The 15133-nt window shown below is 59.1% G+C and overlaps 1 protein-coding gene across 2 annotated transcripts in view; it reads right to left on the bottom strand.

The window, feature by feature from the left end:
• lrpap1 (low density lipoprotein receptor-related protein associated protein 1) overlaps positions 1–13683 on the bottom strand; it is a 45581-nt gene extending 31898 nt beyond the window's left edge. The window contains exon 1 of one of the 2 annotated variants that reach the window (XM_043703671.2): positions 13460–13683. In XM_043703671.2, the coding sequence (XP_043559606.2) occupies positions 13460–13657 (198 nt within the window). In that variant the 5' untranslated portion in view covers positions 13658–13683. The remainder of the gene's footprint in view (positions 1–13459) is intronic. The other variant, XM_087974190.1, reaches the window with a different exon arrangement.
• Between the last annotated feature and the right edge of the window lie 1450 nt (positions 13684–15133).

Raw genomic sequence — 15133 nt, 5'->3', positions numbered from 1 at the left:
AAACAATATGGATTAAGTTTTCCATAAATCAAACAGTTGCATGGACAATTTCTGAAGAGAGATATTTTGTCCACACTTTTAATATCGGAAATGTCTCCCTTTTCAGCAACATTCAAGTTCTATCACCAAGTCAGTGTTTGTGTTGCTGAGATACAATGTTTAATTATCCCTTTAGAAAAGTACCTGCAATATTTACTGCATTTTAAAAGACAAATACACGTACAGGAGAGCCTTTAACAGAGAAACCAAAAGTAGGCATCAATCTTTCGGATCTATGAACCTACTGTGTCATTCAATACGATCATGGCTGATCTGCTAGAACAGTGCCATATTCCCATTTTCTCCCTGTGTCCCTTGTCTTTAAAATCTAAAAAAAAACTCTTGCTTGTATTCCACAGCCTTCTGTGGTAGAGAATTCAACTGGACACTACCCTTTGAGTGAAGAAACCTTTTCTCTTTTAAGTTCTGAATGATCTGCCTTGTTGCCTGAGAATAGTATCCACTGGATCCAGTCTGTCCTGTTAGAACTTTATGTTTCAGACAGATCCCCAATCATCTTTCTAAACTCTAGTGAACGCAGGGCAGTCAAACCAATCTATCCACATACAGCAGCCCTGCCATCCCTTGGACCAAACTACTGAACCTTGCTGCAGCCCTTCCATGGCAAGTGCATTCTTTCTTGTCAGGGAGATTAACACTACATGCAGTACTCAAGGTCCTATATAACTTCAGGAAGGCATCCCTACTTGTGAACTCCAAACATCTTGCAATGAAGGCAATACACCATTTTCCCTGCCTAATTGCTTGCTACCCACCTGTCAACTTTTATTGTACAAGGGCACCCAGATGACTTGTACATCCAAATCTCTCAAACATAACACACTTTCTCTCTCTCTCTGCAGATGCTACCAGACTTGCTGAGTTTCTTTAGCATTTCCTATGTTTGTTTCAGATTTCCTGCATCTGCAATATTTTGCTTTTACAGGAACAGTTAACTGGCAATCCTTGTTTGCAGGCAGGTGGTGTAACTTCTGTACTTCCAAGAAATATTTTCATATTTCTTAGAAAAGCTGTTCCTAAGTTGTGTCAGACCACAAATAATGTTTGAGAAACTAAACAAAGCTCTGTGCACAGCCTACTCATCAGACCTTACTTGAAGTGCTGCACATAAATGGGTGTAAGCATAATCATGAGTTCTAAACACAGCCTTCCAGAAGCACAACTCATGGAACAGAAAATTCACTTCATGATAGAAAAGGAACATAAGCTGATATTTATACCAATCACAGCATCCTCAAAGTAGCATTAATTAATCTCAAAAAAGTCTGAAGCAGCTGTTGCAAATTCGGAGCAATGATTTACAGATGATTCACAGGAGACAAACAAACAGAGAGACAGAGGGGACAGACAGAGGACAGTGGTGGTTTAGAAGATAGAACAGTACAGCACAGTACAGGCCCTTCGATAATGTGCTGAGCATTTATCTTTATCTAAGATCAACCTAAGCTACACACCCCTGAATTTATTGCCGTCAGTGTGCTTGTCCAGCAGTTGCTTTAATGTCCCTAATGTCTCTGACTCTATCATCACCACTGGCACTCACCACTCTGAGTAAAAATCTCCCTCTGACATCTCCTCTATAACTTCATCCAATCGCCTTAAAGTTATGACCCCTAGTGATAGCCATTTCTGCCCTGGGGAGAAGTCTCTGGCTATCCACTCTATCTATGCCTCTCATTACCTTGTACACCTCTATCAAGTCACCTCTCTTCCTTCTTCTCTCCAGTGTGAAAAGCCCTAGCTCAATCAACCTCTCTTCATAAGACAAGCCCTCCAATCCAGGCAGCATTCTGGTAATCTCCTCTGCACCTTCTCTAAAGCATGTACATCCTTCCTATATTGAGGTGATCAGAGTTGGACACAATGTTCCAAGTGTGGTCTAACCAGGGTTTTATAGAGCTGCAGCAAAACCTCGCAGCTCTTAAACTCAATTCCCCCTGCTAATGAAAGCCAAAACACCATATACCTTCTTAACAACCCTATCAACTTGTGTGGCAACTTTGAGGGATCTATGTACGTGGATCCCAAGATCCTGTTGTTGCTCCACACTGTCAAGAAACCTGCCTTTAACCCCGTATTCAGCATTCAAATTCAACCTTCCAAAACAAATCACTTCGCATTTATCCAGGTTGAACCTGAAGGCCACCACACCTCAGGCAAGTGGCAAGGTCGAGGAGCTGAAATCCTCATGGTAACCTCAGTGCAGGCATCGAACATGGCATCACTGTGCCTTGCAAACAAGCAGTACGGCCAACAGAGCTAGCAGACATCCATTCACACCACCAGAGAGCACAGCAAAATTGCAGGTAGAAATTCCATCCTCTGGAATGTGAGAAGTAAGAAAATTAAATCATATCCAAGTTAAAATAAAAGATAAAAGTATGAAGTAGTACCGAAGATTTAAAATGAATGTTAGAAAATTCTGGAAATACTTAGGCTCAGCAACAACTGTTTCATAAGAGAATCTTTATCAGTCTATCAGGAGCTAAGCACTTTCCAGATTAGAGAGACACAAACCCACAAAGAAAGCAAGCAAGGAAAAAAAAGAGAAACAGAAGAAAGAACTAGGCAGTAGACTAAAAAAATCCAAAAATGCTTCCTTGAAGTACTGTTGTGGTCAACTATCAGCAATAGTGCCCCCATGGTTATGTATTACAAGTTAAATAAATTAATAATAAATGACAAGCTTTTTAGAGTTTAAAACAATTAAGAGTCATCATTAACTACAGATCAGCAACTATTTGAAGTCACCTTTATTTTCCTGTCTCGATAATGAATTATGTTAAACATTCAATGTTATCTTTCTGTACAGTAAGGTACTAAATGACAGTTTTTGCAACATTGCAGTGTTCTATGATCCAGAGAAACTAGTGAACTGAAACATTGCTGACATTCAGTGGACAGAATATGAAATCAAGCCACACTCCTCTAATGACTCAGCACAATTTACTCACAAGCAGCTGAGCACACATTCCTGAAAAATTCAAGGGAGTTGACTGATGTCAGCAGGGCAGTTAAGAAATGAAAACATTTAGAAGAACAACTGGATGGGAATAACTTGGAATCACACTGAAATAAAATAAGTGCAATCCATAGATTGAAGAAACATAAATCTTAATTTTCTTGTCCAAAGTTCTTGAGCAAACATTTTTTTTGGCCATTCCATTTTAGAAGTTAAACTTCCTTAAATTCTACATCTTACTCTTCGAAAGGGTATGACCAACATCTTGCTTGTTGTGAACAGCTGATGGGATGTGCTGCGTTATATGATCCATCAATCAGGCCATTATTTGAAAAGGAAGAATGGGCAAGATTACGTAGAGAAGGCATCATATGAGTCACTCATTTGGAAAGCCAACACAGCAATGAGCCGACTGGCTGTAACCATTACATGACTGGAGCCCCCCAGAGATGCATACTCAGCCCCCTAATGTACTCACTGTATACCCATGACCGTGTCACCAAACACTAATGCCATTTACAAGTTTGCTGATGACACCACCAAAATCAGTCGAATCTCAGATGGCAACCAAACAGACTACAGATGGGAGGTGGAAGACCTGGAAAAGTGGTGCACTGAGAACAACCTAGCTCTCAATGCTGGCAAAACCAAGGAACTAATTATTGACTTTCGGCAGGATGTACTCATGCCCCCCTACACATTAACAGCACAGAGGTGGAATGAGTGGAGAATGTCAAGCTCCTGGGAGTGGTCATCCACAACAGGCTTTCTTGCACTCTTCACATGGTTGCACTGGTTACAAAGGCCCAGCAACGTCTGTTCTTCCTCAAGTAGCTGACAGCAAATACCCTCGCCAACTTTTATAGGTGCGCCATCGAGAGCATTCTGTCTGGATGTATCACTACCTGATATGGCAACCGTACCATTCAAGATCGGAGACTGTTACAGAGAGTGGTGAACTCAGCCCAGACAATCATAAAAACCAACCTCTCATCTATAGAGGCAAAAGTGAGGATTGCAGATGCTGGAAACCAGAGTTTAGATGAGAGTGGTGCTGGAAAAGCACAGCAGGTTAGGCAGCATCCGAGAAGCAGGAAAATCGACATTTTAGGCAAAATTCCTTCATCAGGAATCCTGATGAAGGGCTTTTGCCCAAAACATCAATTTTCCTGCTCCTCGGATGCTGCCTGACCTGCTGTGCTTTTCCAGCACCACTCTCATCTAAACTCTCATCTATAGAATCCATCTACCAGGCCCACCGCTGACAAGGAAAGGCCGCCAGCCTTCTCAAAGATCCATCCCACCCTGGCAATTTTTTTCTACAACCTCTACCATCAGGAAGAAGGTACAGAAATCTGAATGAACACACACACACAGACAAGCCGGTTTCGTAACAGTTTCTACCCTACTGTTGTTAGAATACTGAATGGACCCTCAAACTCTGAACATTCGCCTGTCCCTGTGTTTTTGTTTTTGCTGCTGTTTACCTATTATTTACTGATCTATGCGACTTAACTCTGATCTGCCTGTATTGCTCACAAGACAAAGCTTTTCACTGTGCCCCGGTACACGTGACAATAAATTCAATTCAATAATTTGAGATGAACTCCCACAATTGACATTGCAAATCTTTAAAAAGAGCAAAATGAGAGAACATGGAAGTATTAAAAAAGATTTTGGTGGAGGGAAGAAAGCATAAAAAACTAAGATTAATCAAAACAGCACTGTTTCCAAGACAGCGACAAACAGCCCTTTCATTTAGGTCACCCTGCTTCTCTCGAAACACTTGTTAGCATTGTTGCTTTTTCTTAATCTCTTCATTTATCCATTGCCACTCACTATTACCCCCTTGAAATAGCAAGAGTTACAAATTAGGCAGGTCAGTCAGGCAGTAACAGACAGACAGAATTGTTGCAGCATTTTGGAGACCATTCGGCTTGTTGAGACTGTACCAGTTCTCTAAAGGAGCAACTTCTAGAGGGCCACTCTACCCATTTCTGCTAATGCTGCAAGTTCGTTTTGGGTAATAGCCCTTCAAAATGAATCTGCCTCCATTATAGTCACACTCCATATCCAAACCATTCAGAAAAGGCCTTTTCTCATACTGCCCTTGTTTCCTCTGCCAACAACCTTAAAACAGTGCGATCTGGTATTCAATGGTTCACTAATGGAGGAGTTTCTCCCCCTCTTTTTTGTTCAAATATCTCATTGTTTCTGCTTACTATGTGATGTTCAGAACAAAAAGTTCACCATCCCAAGGCTTTATCAATAGGGGAAAATCACCAAAACAAGGTCACACAAACAGCCCTCTAATAGTCCCCCACTAGCAACTGGACTAGCAGCTCCCCAATGCTCGACCATCTCAGAAGCATCATCCACACCCACTTACACCCCTCCCCCCAACGCTCTCCCCAAGGTAGACTCAAAAACACTACTAGTCCTTCCCTTTCACATTTCCCCTCCCCCATTCCCAGTCCCAACCACCCCTCCCCCTACCCTAAATCACAGCAGAACCCTATCTCTGCTTCGCTCATCTACTCTCCTTCCCCACAACACTTTCCTCTCTTCACTACTGCACTTCCACACCCTCCCTCTATCCCTCACACCCAGCCCCACTCACCCCACCACACTCCCTTCTTACCATTCTCTCCCTCCACCCATCTCTGCTTTTCTCCCATACCCACTCCCTCCCTCACCACCTCCCCTTTCTCCCAAACTCCCTCGGGTCTTCTCCCACCCCTCTCTCACCCTTCCCATCCATCCCTCATCTACCCCATCCCTTCCCTTCCCTTCATTCGACCCCACCCACCCACATCCCTAATCCCCCACTATACCTACCCCAAACCTCCCACCCCTACCTCCCAACTCCCACATTGCCACCCCATCCCCACCCCTCACACCCACACCCCTACTCCTACACAGCCCACACTCATTTCCCCCACATCCCCTCCCATTCCCCCATACCCCCCACAAACACATTCCATTCTCGCTCCCCATTGCCCCCTCCCCCTCTTCAATGCCCCCCTCCCTCTCTCATCCGCAATACCCCCACCCACTCCCCCTCCCTCCCCACTGTCCCTCGCCCTCTCCCCACACTGCAACCCAACCCTCCCCTCCCCATTACCCCCTGCTCCTGAACCCTCCAACTCCTCCCCCTCACAAATACCCCTGACCCCCCACACCCTCCCCATTGCCCCTGCCCATCCTCCCCATTGCCCCTGCCCATCCACCCCATCCCCCCTCCCCCTCCCCATTGCCCCAGCCCCTCCACACCATCCCCCCATAACCCCTCCCCATTGCCCCTGCCCCTCCACCCCCTCCTCCTCCACTCCCCTCCCCATTGCCCCTGCTCCTCCACCCTCTCCTCCCTCCCCATTGCCCCTGCTCCTCCATCCCCTCCCCCCTCCCCATTGCCCGTGCTCCTCCATCCCCTCCCCCCTCCCCATTGCCCGTGCTCCTCCATCCCCTCCCCCCTCCCCATTGCCCGTGCTCCTCCACCCCCTCCCCCCTCCCCATTGCCCGTGCTCCTCCACCCCCTGCCCCCTTCCCATTGCCCGTGCTCCTCCACCCCCTGCCCCCTTCCCATTGCCCGTGATCCTCCACCCCCTGCCCCTCCCCATTGCCCGTGATCCTCCACCCCCTCCCCCTCCCCATTGCCCGTGATCCTCCACCCCCTCCCCCTCCCCATTGCCCGTGATCCTCTACCCCCTCCCCCTCCCCATTGCCCGTGATCCTCCACCCCCTCCCCCTCCCCATTGCCCGTGCTCCACCATCCCCTCCCCATTGCCCATTGCCCGTGCTCCTCCACCCCCTCCCCCCACCCCATTGCCCGTGCTCCTCCACCCCTTGCCCCTCCACCCCCTGCCTCTCCCCATTGCCCGTGCTCCTCCACCCCTTGCCCCTCCACCCCCTGCCTCTCCCCATTGCCCGTGCTCCTCCATCCCCTCCCCCCTCTCTATTGCCCGTGTTCCTCCACCCCCTACCCCCTCCCCATGCTCCTCCGCCCTGCCCCTCCCCATTGCTCGTGCTCCTCCACCCCCTCCCCCCTCCCCATGCTCCTCCACCCCTGCCCCTCCCCATTGCCCGTGCTCCTCCACCCCCTCCCGATGCTCCTCCACCCCCTTCCCCTCCCCCTCGCCCCTGCGCCTCCACCCCCTCCGCCTCCACCCCTCTGCCTCCACCTCCACCCCCTCCCCCTCAACTCTCCTCCGCCCCCTCCCCACCCCCACCACCTCCAACCCCTACCCCTTCCACCTTCATCGCTATGCCCCTCCGCCTCCACCCCCACACCCCTCCGCCTCCACCCTAATGCCCTCCCCCTCGCCCCCCTCACTCCCTCCCCCACCCCACTCCCCCCTTCCCCGTCGCCCCCATCCACCTTCCGCCCCACTCCCTCCGCCTTCCCCCCACTCCATCCCCCTTCCCCCCCACTCCCTCCCCCTTTCCCTCCCTCCCCCTTTCCCCACACACCCTCTCCCTTTCCCCACCACTCCCCGTGCCCCCCTCTCCCTTTCCCCACCACACCCCGTGCCCCCCTCTCCCTTTCCCCACCACTCCCCGTGCCCCCCTCTCCCTTTCCCCACCACTCCCCGTGCCCCCCTCTCCCTTTCCCCACCACTCCCCGTGCCCCCCGCTCCCTTTCCCCCCACTCCCTCTGCCCCCCTCTCCCTTTCCCCACCACTCCCTCTGCCCCCCTCACTCCCTCTTCCTTCCTCCACCACTCCCCCTGCCCCCTCACTCCCTCTCCCATCACTCCCCACTCCCCCTGCCCCCCTCACTCCCTCTCCCATCACCCCCCAGTCCCCCTGCCCCCCTCACTCCCTCTCCTAACCTCACCCCCCCCACCCCCCTCACCTCACCCCCTCACCTCACCCCCCCACTCCCCTAACCGCACACCCCCCACCCCCCTCACCTCACCCCCCTCACCTCACCCCCTCACCTCACCCCCCCACTCCCCTCACCTCACCCCCCCCCACCCCCCTCACCTCACCCCCTCACCTCACCCCCCACTCCCCTCACCTCACCCCCCCCACTCCCCTCACCTCACCCCCTCACCTCACCCCCCCACCCCCTCACCTCACCCCCTCACCTCAAGCCCCCACCCCCTCACCTCACCCCCCCACCTCAAGCCCCCACCCCCTCACCTCACCCCCCCACCTCAAGCCCCCACCCCCTCACCTCACCCCCCCACCTCACCCCCCCACCCCCCTCACCTCACCCCCCCACCTCACCCCCCCACCACCCTCACCTCACCCCCCCACCACCCTCACCTCACCCCCCCACCTCACCCCCCCACCCCCCCTCACCTCACCCCCCCACCCCCCCTCACCTCACCCCCCCCACCCCCCCTCACCTCACCCCCCCACCCCCCCTCACCTCACCCCCCACCCCCCCTCACCTCACCCCCCCACCCCCCCTCACCTCACCCCCCACCCCCCTCACCTCACCCCCCCCAACCCCCTCACCTCACCCCCTCACCACCCTCACCTCCCCCCCTCACCTCCCTCACCTCACCCCCCCACCCCCCTCACCTCACCCCCTCACCTCAGCCCCCCACCCCCCTCACCTCACCCCCCCACCCCCCTCACCTCACCCCCTCACCCCCCTCACCTCACCCCCTCACCTCACCCCCACACCTCACCCCCCCACTCCCCTCACCTCCTCACCTCACCCCCCCACTCCCCTCACCTCACCCCCCTCACCTCACCCCCCCACCCCCCTCACCTCACCCCCCCACCCCCTCACCTCACCCCCCCACCTCACCCCCCCACCCCCCTCACCTCACCCCCCCACCCCCTCACCTCACCCCCCCACCCCCTCACCTCACCCCCCCACCCCCTCACCTCACCCCCCCCACCCCCCTCACTTCACCCCCTCACCTCACCCCCCCCACCCCACCCCCCTCACCTCACCCCCCCACCCCCCCTCACCTCACCCCCCCACCCCCCTCACCTCACCCCCTCACCTCACCCCCACACCTCACCCCCCCACTCCCCTCACCTCCTCACCTCACCCCCCCACTCCCCTCACCTCACCCCCCTCACCTCACCCCCCCACCCCCCTCACCTCACCCCCCCACCCCCTCACCTCACCCCCCCACCTCACCCCCCCACCCCCCTCACCTCACCCCCCCACCCCCTCACCTCACCCCCCCACCCCCTCACCTCACCCCCCCACCCCCTCACCTCACCCCCCCCACCCCCCTCACTTCACCCCCTCACCTCACCCCCCCCACCCCACCCCCTCACCTCACCCCCCCACCCCCCTCACCTCACCCCCCCACCCCCCTCACCTCACCCCCTCACCTCACCCCCCCACTCCCCTCACCACCTCACCTCACCCCCCCACTCCCCTCACCTCACCCCCTCACCTCACCCCCCCACCCCCCTCACCTCACCCCCCCCCACCCCCTCACCTCACCCCCCCCACCCCCTCACCTCACCCCCCCCACCCCCTCACCTCACCCCCCACCCCCTCACCTCACCCCCCCCACCCCCTCACCTCACCCCCCCACCTCACCCCCCTCACCTCACCCCCTCACCCCCCTCACCTCACCCCCTCACCCCACCCCCTCGCCTCACCCCCCCCCACTCCCTCACCTCACCCCCCCACTCCCCTCACCTCACCCCCCCACTCCCCTCACCTCACCCCCCTCACCCCCCACACCTCACCCCCCCACCCCCTCACCTCACCCCCCTCACCTCACCCCCCCACCCCCTCACCCCCCCACCCCCCTCACCTCACCCCCCCCACCCCCCCTCACCCCCCCACCCCCCTCACCTCACCCCCCCACTCCCCTCACCTCACCCCCTCACCTCACCCCCCCACCCCCCTCACCTCACCCCCCCACTCCCCTCACCTCACCCCCTCACCTCACCCCTCACCTCACCCCCCCACCCCCCTCACCTCACCCCCCCCACCCCCCTCACCTCACCCCCCCACTCCCCTCACCTCACCCCCTCACCTCACCCCTCACCTCACCCCCCCACCCCCCTCACCTCACCCCCCCCACCCCCCTCACCTCACCCCCTCACCCCCCTCACCTCACCCCCTCACCTCACCCCCCCACCTCACCCCCCACCCCCCTCACCTCACCCCCCCACCCCCCTCACCTCACCCCCCCACCCCCCTCACCTCACCCCCCCACCTCACCCCCCCACCCCCCTCACCTCACCCCCCCACTCCCCTCACCTCACCCCCCCCACTCCCCTCACCTCACCCCCTCACCTCACCCCCCCCACCCCCTCACCTCACCCCCTCACCTCAAGCCCCCACCCCCTCACCTCAAGCCCCCACCCCCTCACCTCACCCCCCCACCTCAAGCCCCCACCCCCTCACCTCACCCCCCCACCCCCCTCACCTCACCCCCCCACCCCCCCCCCACCACACCCCCCCACCCCCCCTCACCTCACCCCCCCACCCCCCCTCACCTCACCCCCCCACCCCCCCTCACCTCACCCCCCCACCCCCCCTCACCTCACCCCCCACCCCCCTCACCTCACCCCCCCAACCCCCTCACCTCACCCCCCCACCCCCCTCACCTCAGCCCCCCACCCCCCTCACCTCACCCCCCCACCCCCCTCACCTCACCCCCTCACCCCCCTCACCTCACCCCCTCACCCCCCTCACCTCACCCCCTCACCCCCCTCACCTCACCCCCTCACCTCACCCCCCCACTCCCCTCACCTCACCCCCTCACCCCCCTCACCTCACCCCCTCACCCCCCTCACCTCACCCCCTCACCTCACCCCCCCACTCCCCTCACCTCCTCACCTCACCCCCCCACCTCAAGCCCCCACACCCTCACCTCACCCCCCCACCTCACCCCCCCCACCTCACCCCCCCACCCCCCCTCACCTCACCCCCCCACCCCCCTCACCTCACCCCCCCACCTCACCCCCCCACCCCCCTCACCTCACCCCCCCACCCCCCCCCCCCACCTCACCCCCCCACCCCCCCTCACCTCACCCCCCCACCCCCCCTCACCTCACCCCCCCACCCCCCCTCACCTCACCCCCCACCCCCCTCACCTCACCCCCCCCAACCCCCTCACCTCACCCCCTCACCACCCTCACCTCCCCCCCTCACCTCCCTCACCTCACCCCCCCACCCCCCTCACCTCACCCCCTCACCTCAGCCCCCCACCCCCCTCACCTCACCCCCCCACCCCCCTCACCTCACCCCCTCACCCCCCTCACCTCACCCCCTCACCCCCCTCACCTCACCCCCCTCACCCCCCTCACCTCACCCCCTCACCCCCCTCACCTCACCCCCTCACCTCACCCCCCCACTCCCCTCACCTCCTCACCTCACCCCCCCACTCCCCTCACCTCACCCCCTCACCTCACCCCCCCACTCCCCTCACCTCCTCACCTCACCCCCCCACTCCCCTCACCTCACCCCCTCACCTCACCCCCCCCACCCCCCTCACCTCACCCCCCCCACCCCCTCACCTCACCCCCCCACCTCACCCCCCCACCCCCCTCACCTCACCCCCCCCACCTCACCCCCCCACCTCACCCCCCCACCCCCCTCACCTCACCCCCTCACCTCACCCCCCCCACCCCCCTCACCTCACCCCCCCCACCCCCCTCACCTCACCCCCCCACCCCCCTCACCTCACCCCCTCACCTCACCCCCCCACTCCCCCCACCCCCCTCACCTCACCCCCCCCACCCCCCTCACCTCACCCCCCCCACCCCCCTCACCTCACCCCCCCACCCCCCTCTCCTCACCCCCCCCACCCCCCTCACCTCACCCCCCCACCCCCCTCTCCTCACCCCCCCACCCCCCTCTCCTCACTCCCCCACCCCCCTCACCTCGCCCCCCCACCCCCCTCACCTCACCCCCCCACCCCCCTCACCTCACCCCCCCCACCTCACCCCACCCCCCCACCTCACCCCCCACCCCCCTCACCTCACCCCCCCACCCCCCTCACCTCACCCCCCCACCCCCCTCACCTCACCCCCCCCACCCCCCTCTCCTCACCCCCCCCACCCCCCTCACCTCACCCCCCCACCCCCCTCTCCTCACCCCCCCACCCCCCTCTCCTCACTCCCCCACCCCCCTCACCTCACCCCCCCACCCCCCTCACCTCACCCCCCCACCCCCCTCACCTCACCCCCCCACCCCCCTCACCTCGCCCCCCCCACCCCCCTCACCTCACCCCCCACCCCCCTCACCTCGCCCCCCCACCCCCCTCACCTCACCCCCTCACCTCACCCCCCACCCTCACCCCCCCACCCCCCTCACCTCACCCCCTCACCCCCCTCACCTCACCCCCCACCCTCACCCCCCCACCCCCCTCACCTCACCCCCCCACCTCACCCCCCCCACCCCCTCACCTCACCCCCCCACCTCACCCCCCCCACCCCCTCACCTCACCCCCCCCACCCCCCTCACCTCACCCCCCCCACCCCCCTCACCTCACCCCCTCACCTCACCCCCCCACTCCCCTCACCTCACCCCCTCACCCCCCTCACCTCACCCCCTCACCCCCCTCACCTCACCCCCTCACCTCACCCCCCCACTCCCCTCACCTCCTCACCTCACCCCCCCACCTCAAGCCCCCACACCCTCACCTCACCCCCCCACCTCACCCCCCCCACCTCACCCCCCCACCCCCCTCACCTCACCCCCCCACCCCCCTCACCTCACCCCCCCACCTCACCCCCCCACCCCCCTCACCTCACCCCCCCACCCCCCCCCCCACCTCACCCCCCCACCCCCCCTCACCTCACCCCCCCACCCCCCCTCACCTCACCCCCCCACCCCCCCTCACCTCACCCCCCACCCCCCTCACCTCACCCCCCCCAACCCCCTCACCTCACCCCCTCACCACCCTCACCTCCCCCCCTCACCTCCCTCACCTCACCCCCCCACCCCCCTCACCTCACCCCCTCACCTCAGCCCCCCACCCCCCTCACCTCACCCCCCCACCCCCCTCACCTCACCCCCTCACCCCCCTCACCTCACCCCCTCACCCCCCTCACCTCACCCCCCCACCCCCCTCACCTCACCCCCCCACCCCCCTCACCTCACCCCCTCACCTCACCCCCCTCACCTCACCTCACCCCCTCACCTCACCTCACCCCTCACCTCACCCCCCCCACCCCCCTCACCTCACCCCCCCCCACCCCCCTCACCTCACCCCCTCACCCCCCCACCCCCCTCACCTCACCCCTCACACCACCCCCCCCCTCACCCTTCACCCTCACCCCCCCCCCTCACCCTTCACCCTCACTCCCCCCCCACCCCCCTCACCTCACCCCCCCACCCCCCTCACCTCACCCCCCCCACCCCCCTCACCTCACCCCCCCCACCCCCCTCACCTCACCCCCCCCACCCCCCTCACCTCACCCCCCCCCACCCCCCCTCACCTCACCCCCCCCACCCCCCTCACCTCACCCCCACTCCCTCCCCCCCCCCCTCACTTACTCGCTGCGCCTTCTCCCAGACCTGGTTGAGTTTGGCGATCCTGAACTCGATCACTCTCTTTGTCTCTGCCTCGTCCTCGAGCGCCTGGTTTTTCTCCCGGGAGTATTTGGCGGCGCCCTGGGCCGCGGCGGGCTCCAGGAAGAGGAGCAGAGTGCAGGCATTGACCAGCAACAACAACCCGAGGCCTCCAAGCGCCATCGCTCACTCCCCGTCACCCAGGCAACCCGCCCTCAGTGCGCAGGCGCCGCTGGTGCCCCCCCCCGGCAGGAACTACAATTCCCATTGGACCTCGCGGCACGTCGCCTGTGGCGTAATGACGCTAGCGTCAGGTGCTGACGTGTTTGGGGCAGCACCAAGCGGTGAGATTGGGTATTGCACCCCAGAAGGTCGTGGCCTCTGCAGACTACCTTAGAGACAAAATAACTGCAGAACCTGGAATCCAAAGTAGACAACCAGGAGGCTGGAAGTACACAACGAGCCAGGCAGCATCAAGACGTGGAGAAGTCGTCGTCTCCACCTGATGCTGCCTGGCTTGTTGTATTCCTCTAGTCTCCTGTTTGTCTACTGTAGACTGCCTGGAGTATTGACCATATTAGAGTATTGTTAAAGGGCCAGTGTGAACTGTGGTCAATTGGTAGCACTTGTACCACTGAATCATTAGGTTCTTTGCTCAAGTCCCACCTGAGGGACCCTTAGGCAGTTTAGATAATGAAACTAAATCAGAAATTGCTGGGGAAATCCTCTACAAGTCTGGTAGTTTCTTTGTGGGGAGAGTAGAGATAATGTTTCAGGTCCAGTGACCCTTCTTCACAACTGATAACGATGAGTTTTTCCCTATGATTGGGGGATATAGTTTGAAAATTTTCAGGAGAGATGTTAGGGTGGTAGATGTTTGGAGATTTCTTCCACTAACAGCAGTTTATGCCATGTCAATTATGAGTTTTCAATCTGAGAGTTTTTGTTTCTGAACTTCTGTTATTAAGGAAATAGGTCAAAGGCAAGTATATGGAATAAGGTCACATATCAGCCTACACATTGATTGGACTGCACCTGTTCCTTTGTTCCTAGCTTAAGGTTGACACTGCAGCGCTGTGGGAGCACTGCACTGCCAGAGATGCTGTTTCACCAACGGTACATTAAAATGAGGTTTCAGCTAAATGGAAAGGATCATGTGATACTATCTTAAAAATGATGACATTCTCACTCATGTCCTGGGCAATATCTATCCCTCCAATAGTCCCCCACTAGCAACTGGACCGATTACTAGCAGCTCCCCAATGCTCCACCATCTCAGCAGCATCATCCACACCCACACTTACACCCCTCCCCAAACACTTTCCCCAAGGTAGACTCAAAACACTACTAGTTCTTTCCTTTTACATTTCCCCTCCCCCATTCCCAGTAGTTCCAACCACCCCTCCCCTCTACCATATATCACAGCAGAACCCTATCTCTGCTTCGCTCATCTACTCTCCTTCCCCACAACACTTTCCTCTCTTCATTACCTCACTTCCTCACCCTCCCTCTATCCCTCACACCCAGCCCCACTCACCCCACCACACTCCCTTCAACCATTCTCTCTCCCTATCCATCTCTGCTCTCCTCCAAGTCTTTTCTCCCATACCCACTCCCGCCCTCACCACCTCCCCTTTCTCCCAAAGCCCCCTCTGGTCC

Source organism: Chiloscyllium plagiosum, unplaced genomic scaffold (genome assembly GCF_037043375.1).
Source record: "Chiloscyllium plagiosum isolate Xiang-an unplaced genomic scaffold, Cpla_swu_hap1 HiC_scaffold_2, whole genome shotgun sequence".
In the NCBI taxonomy this organism is placed as follows: domain Eukaryota; kingdom Metazoa; phylum Chordata; class Chondrichthyes; order Orectolobiformes; family Hemiscylliidae; genus Chiloscyllium; species Chiloscyllium plagiosum.
The sequence above is the reverse complement of the archived record's forward strand: the minus strand, read 5'-3'. Positions and strand labels throughout refer to the sequence as shown.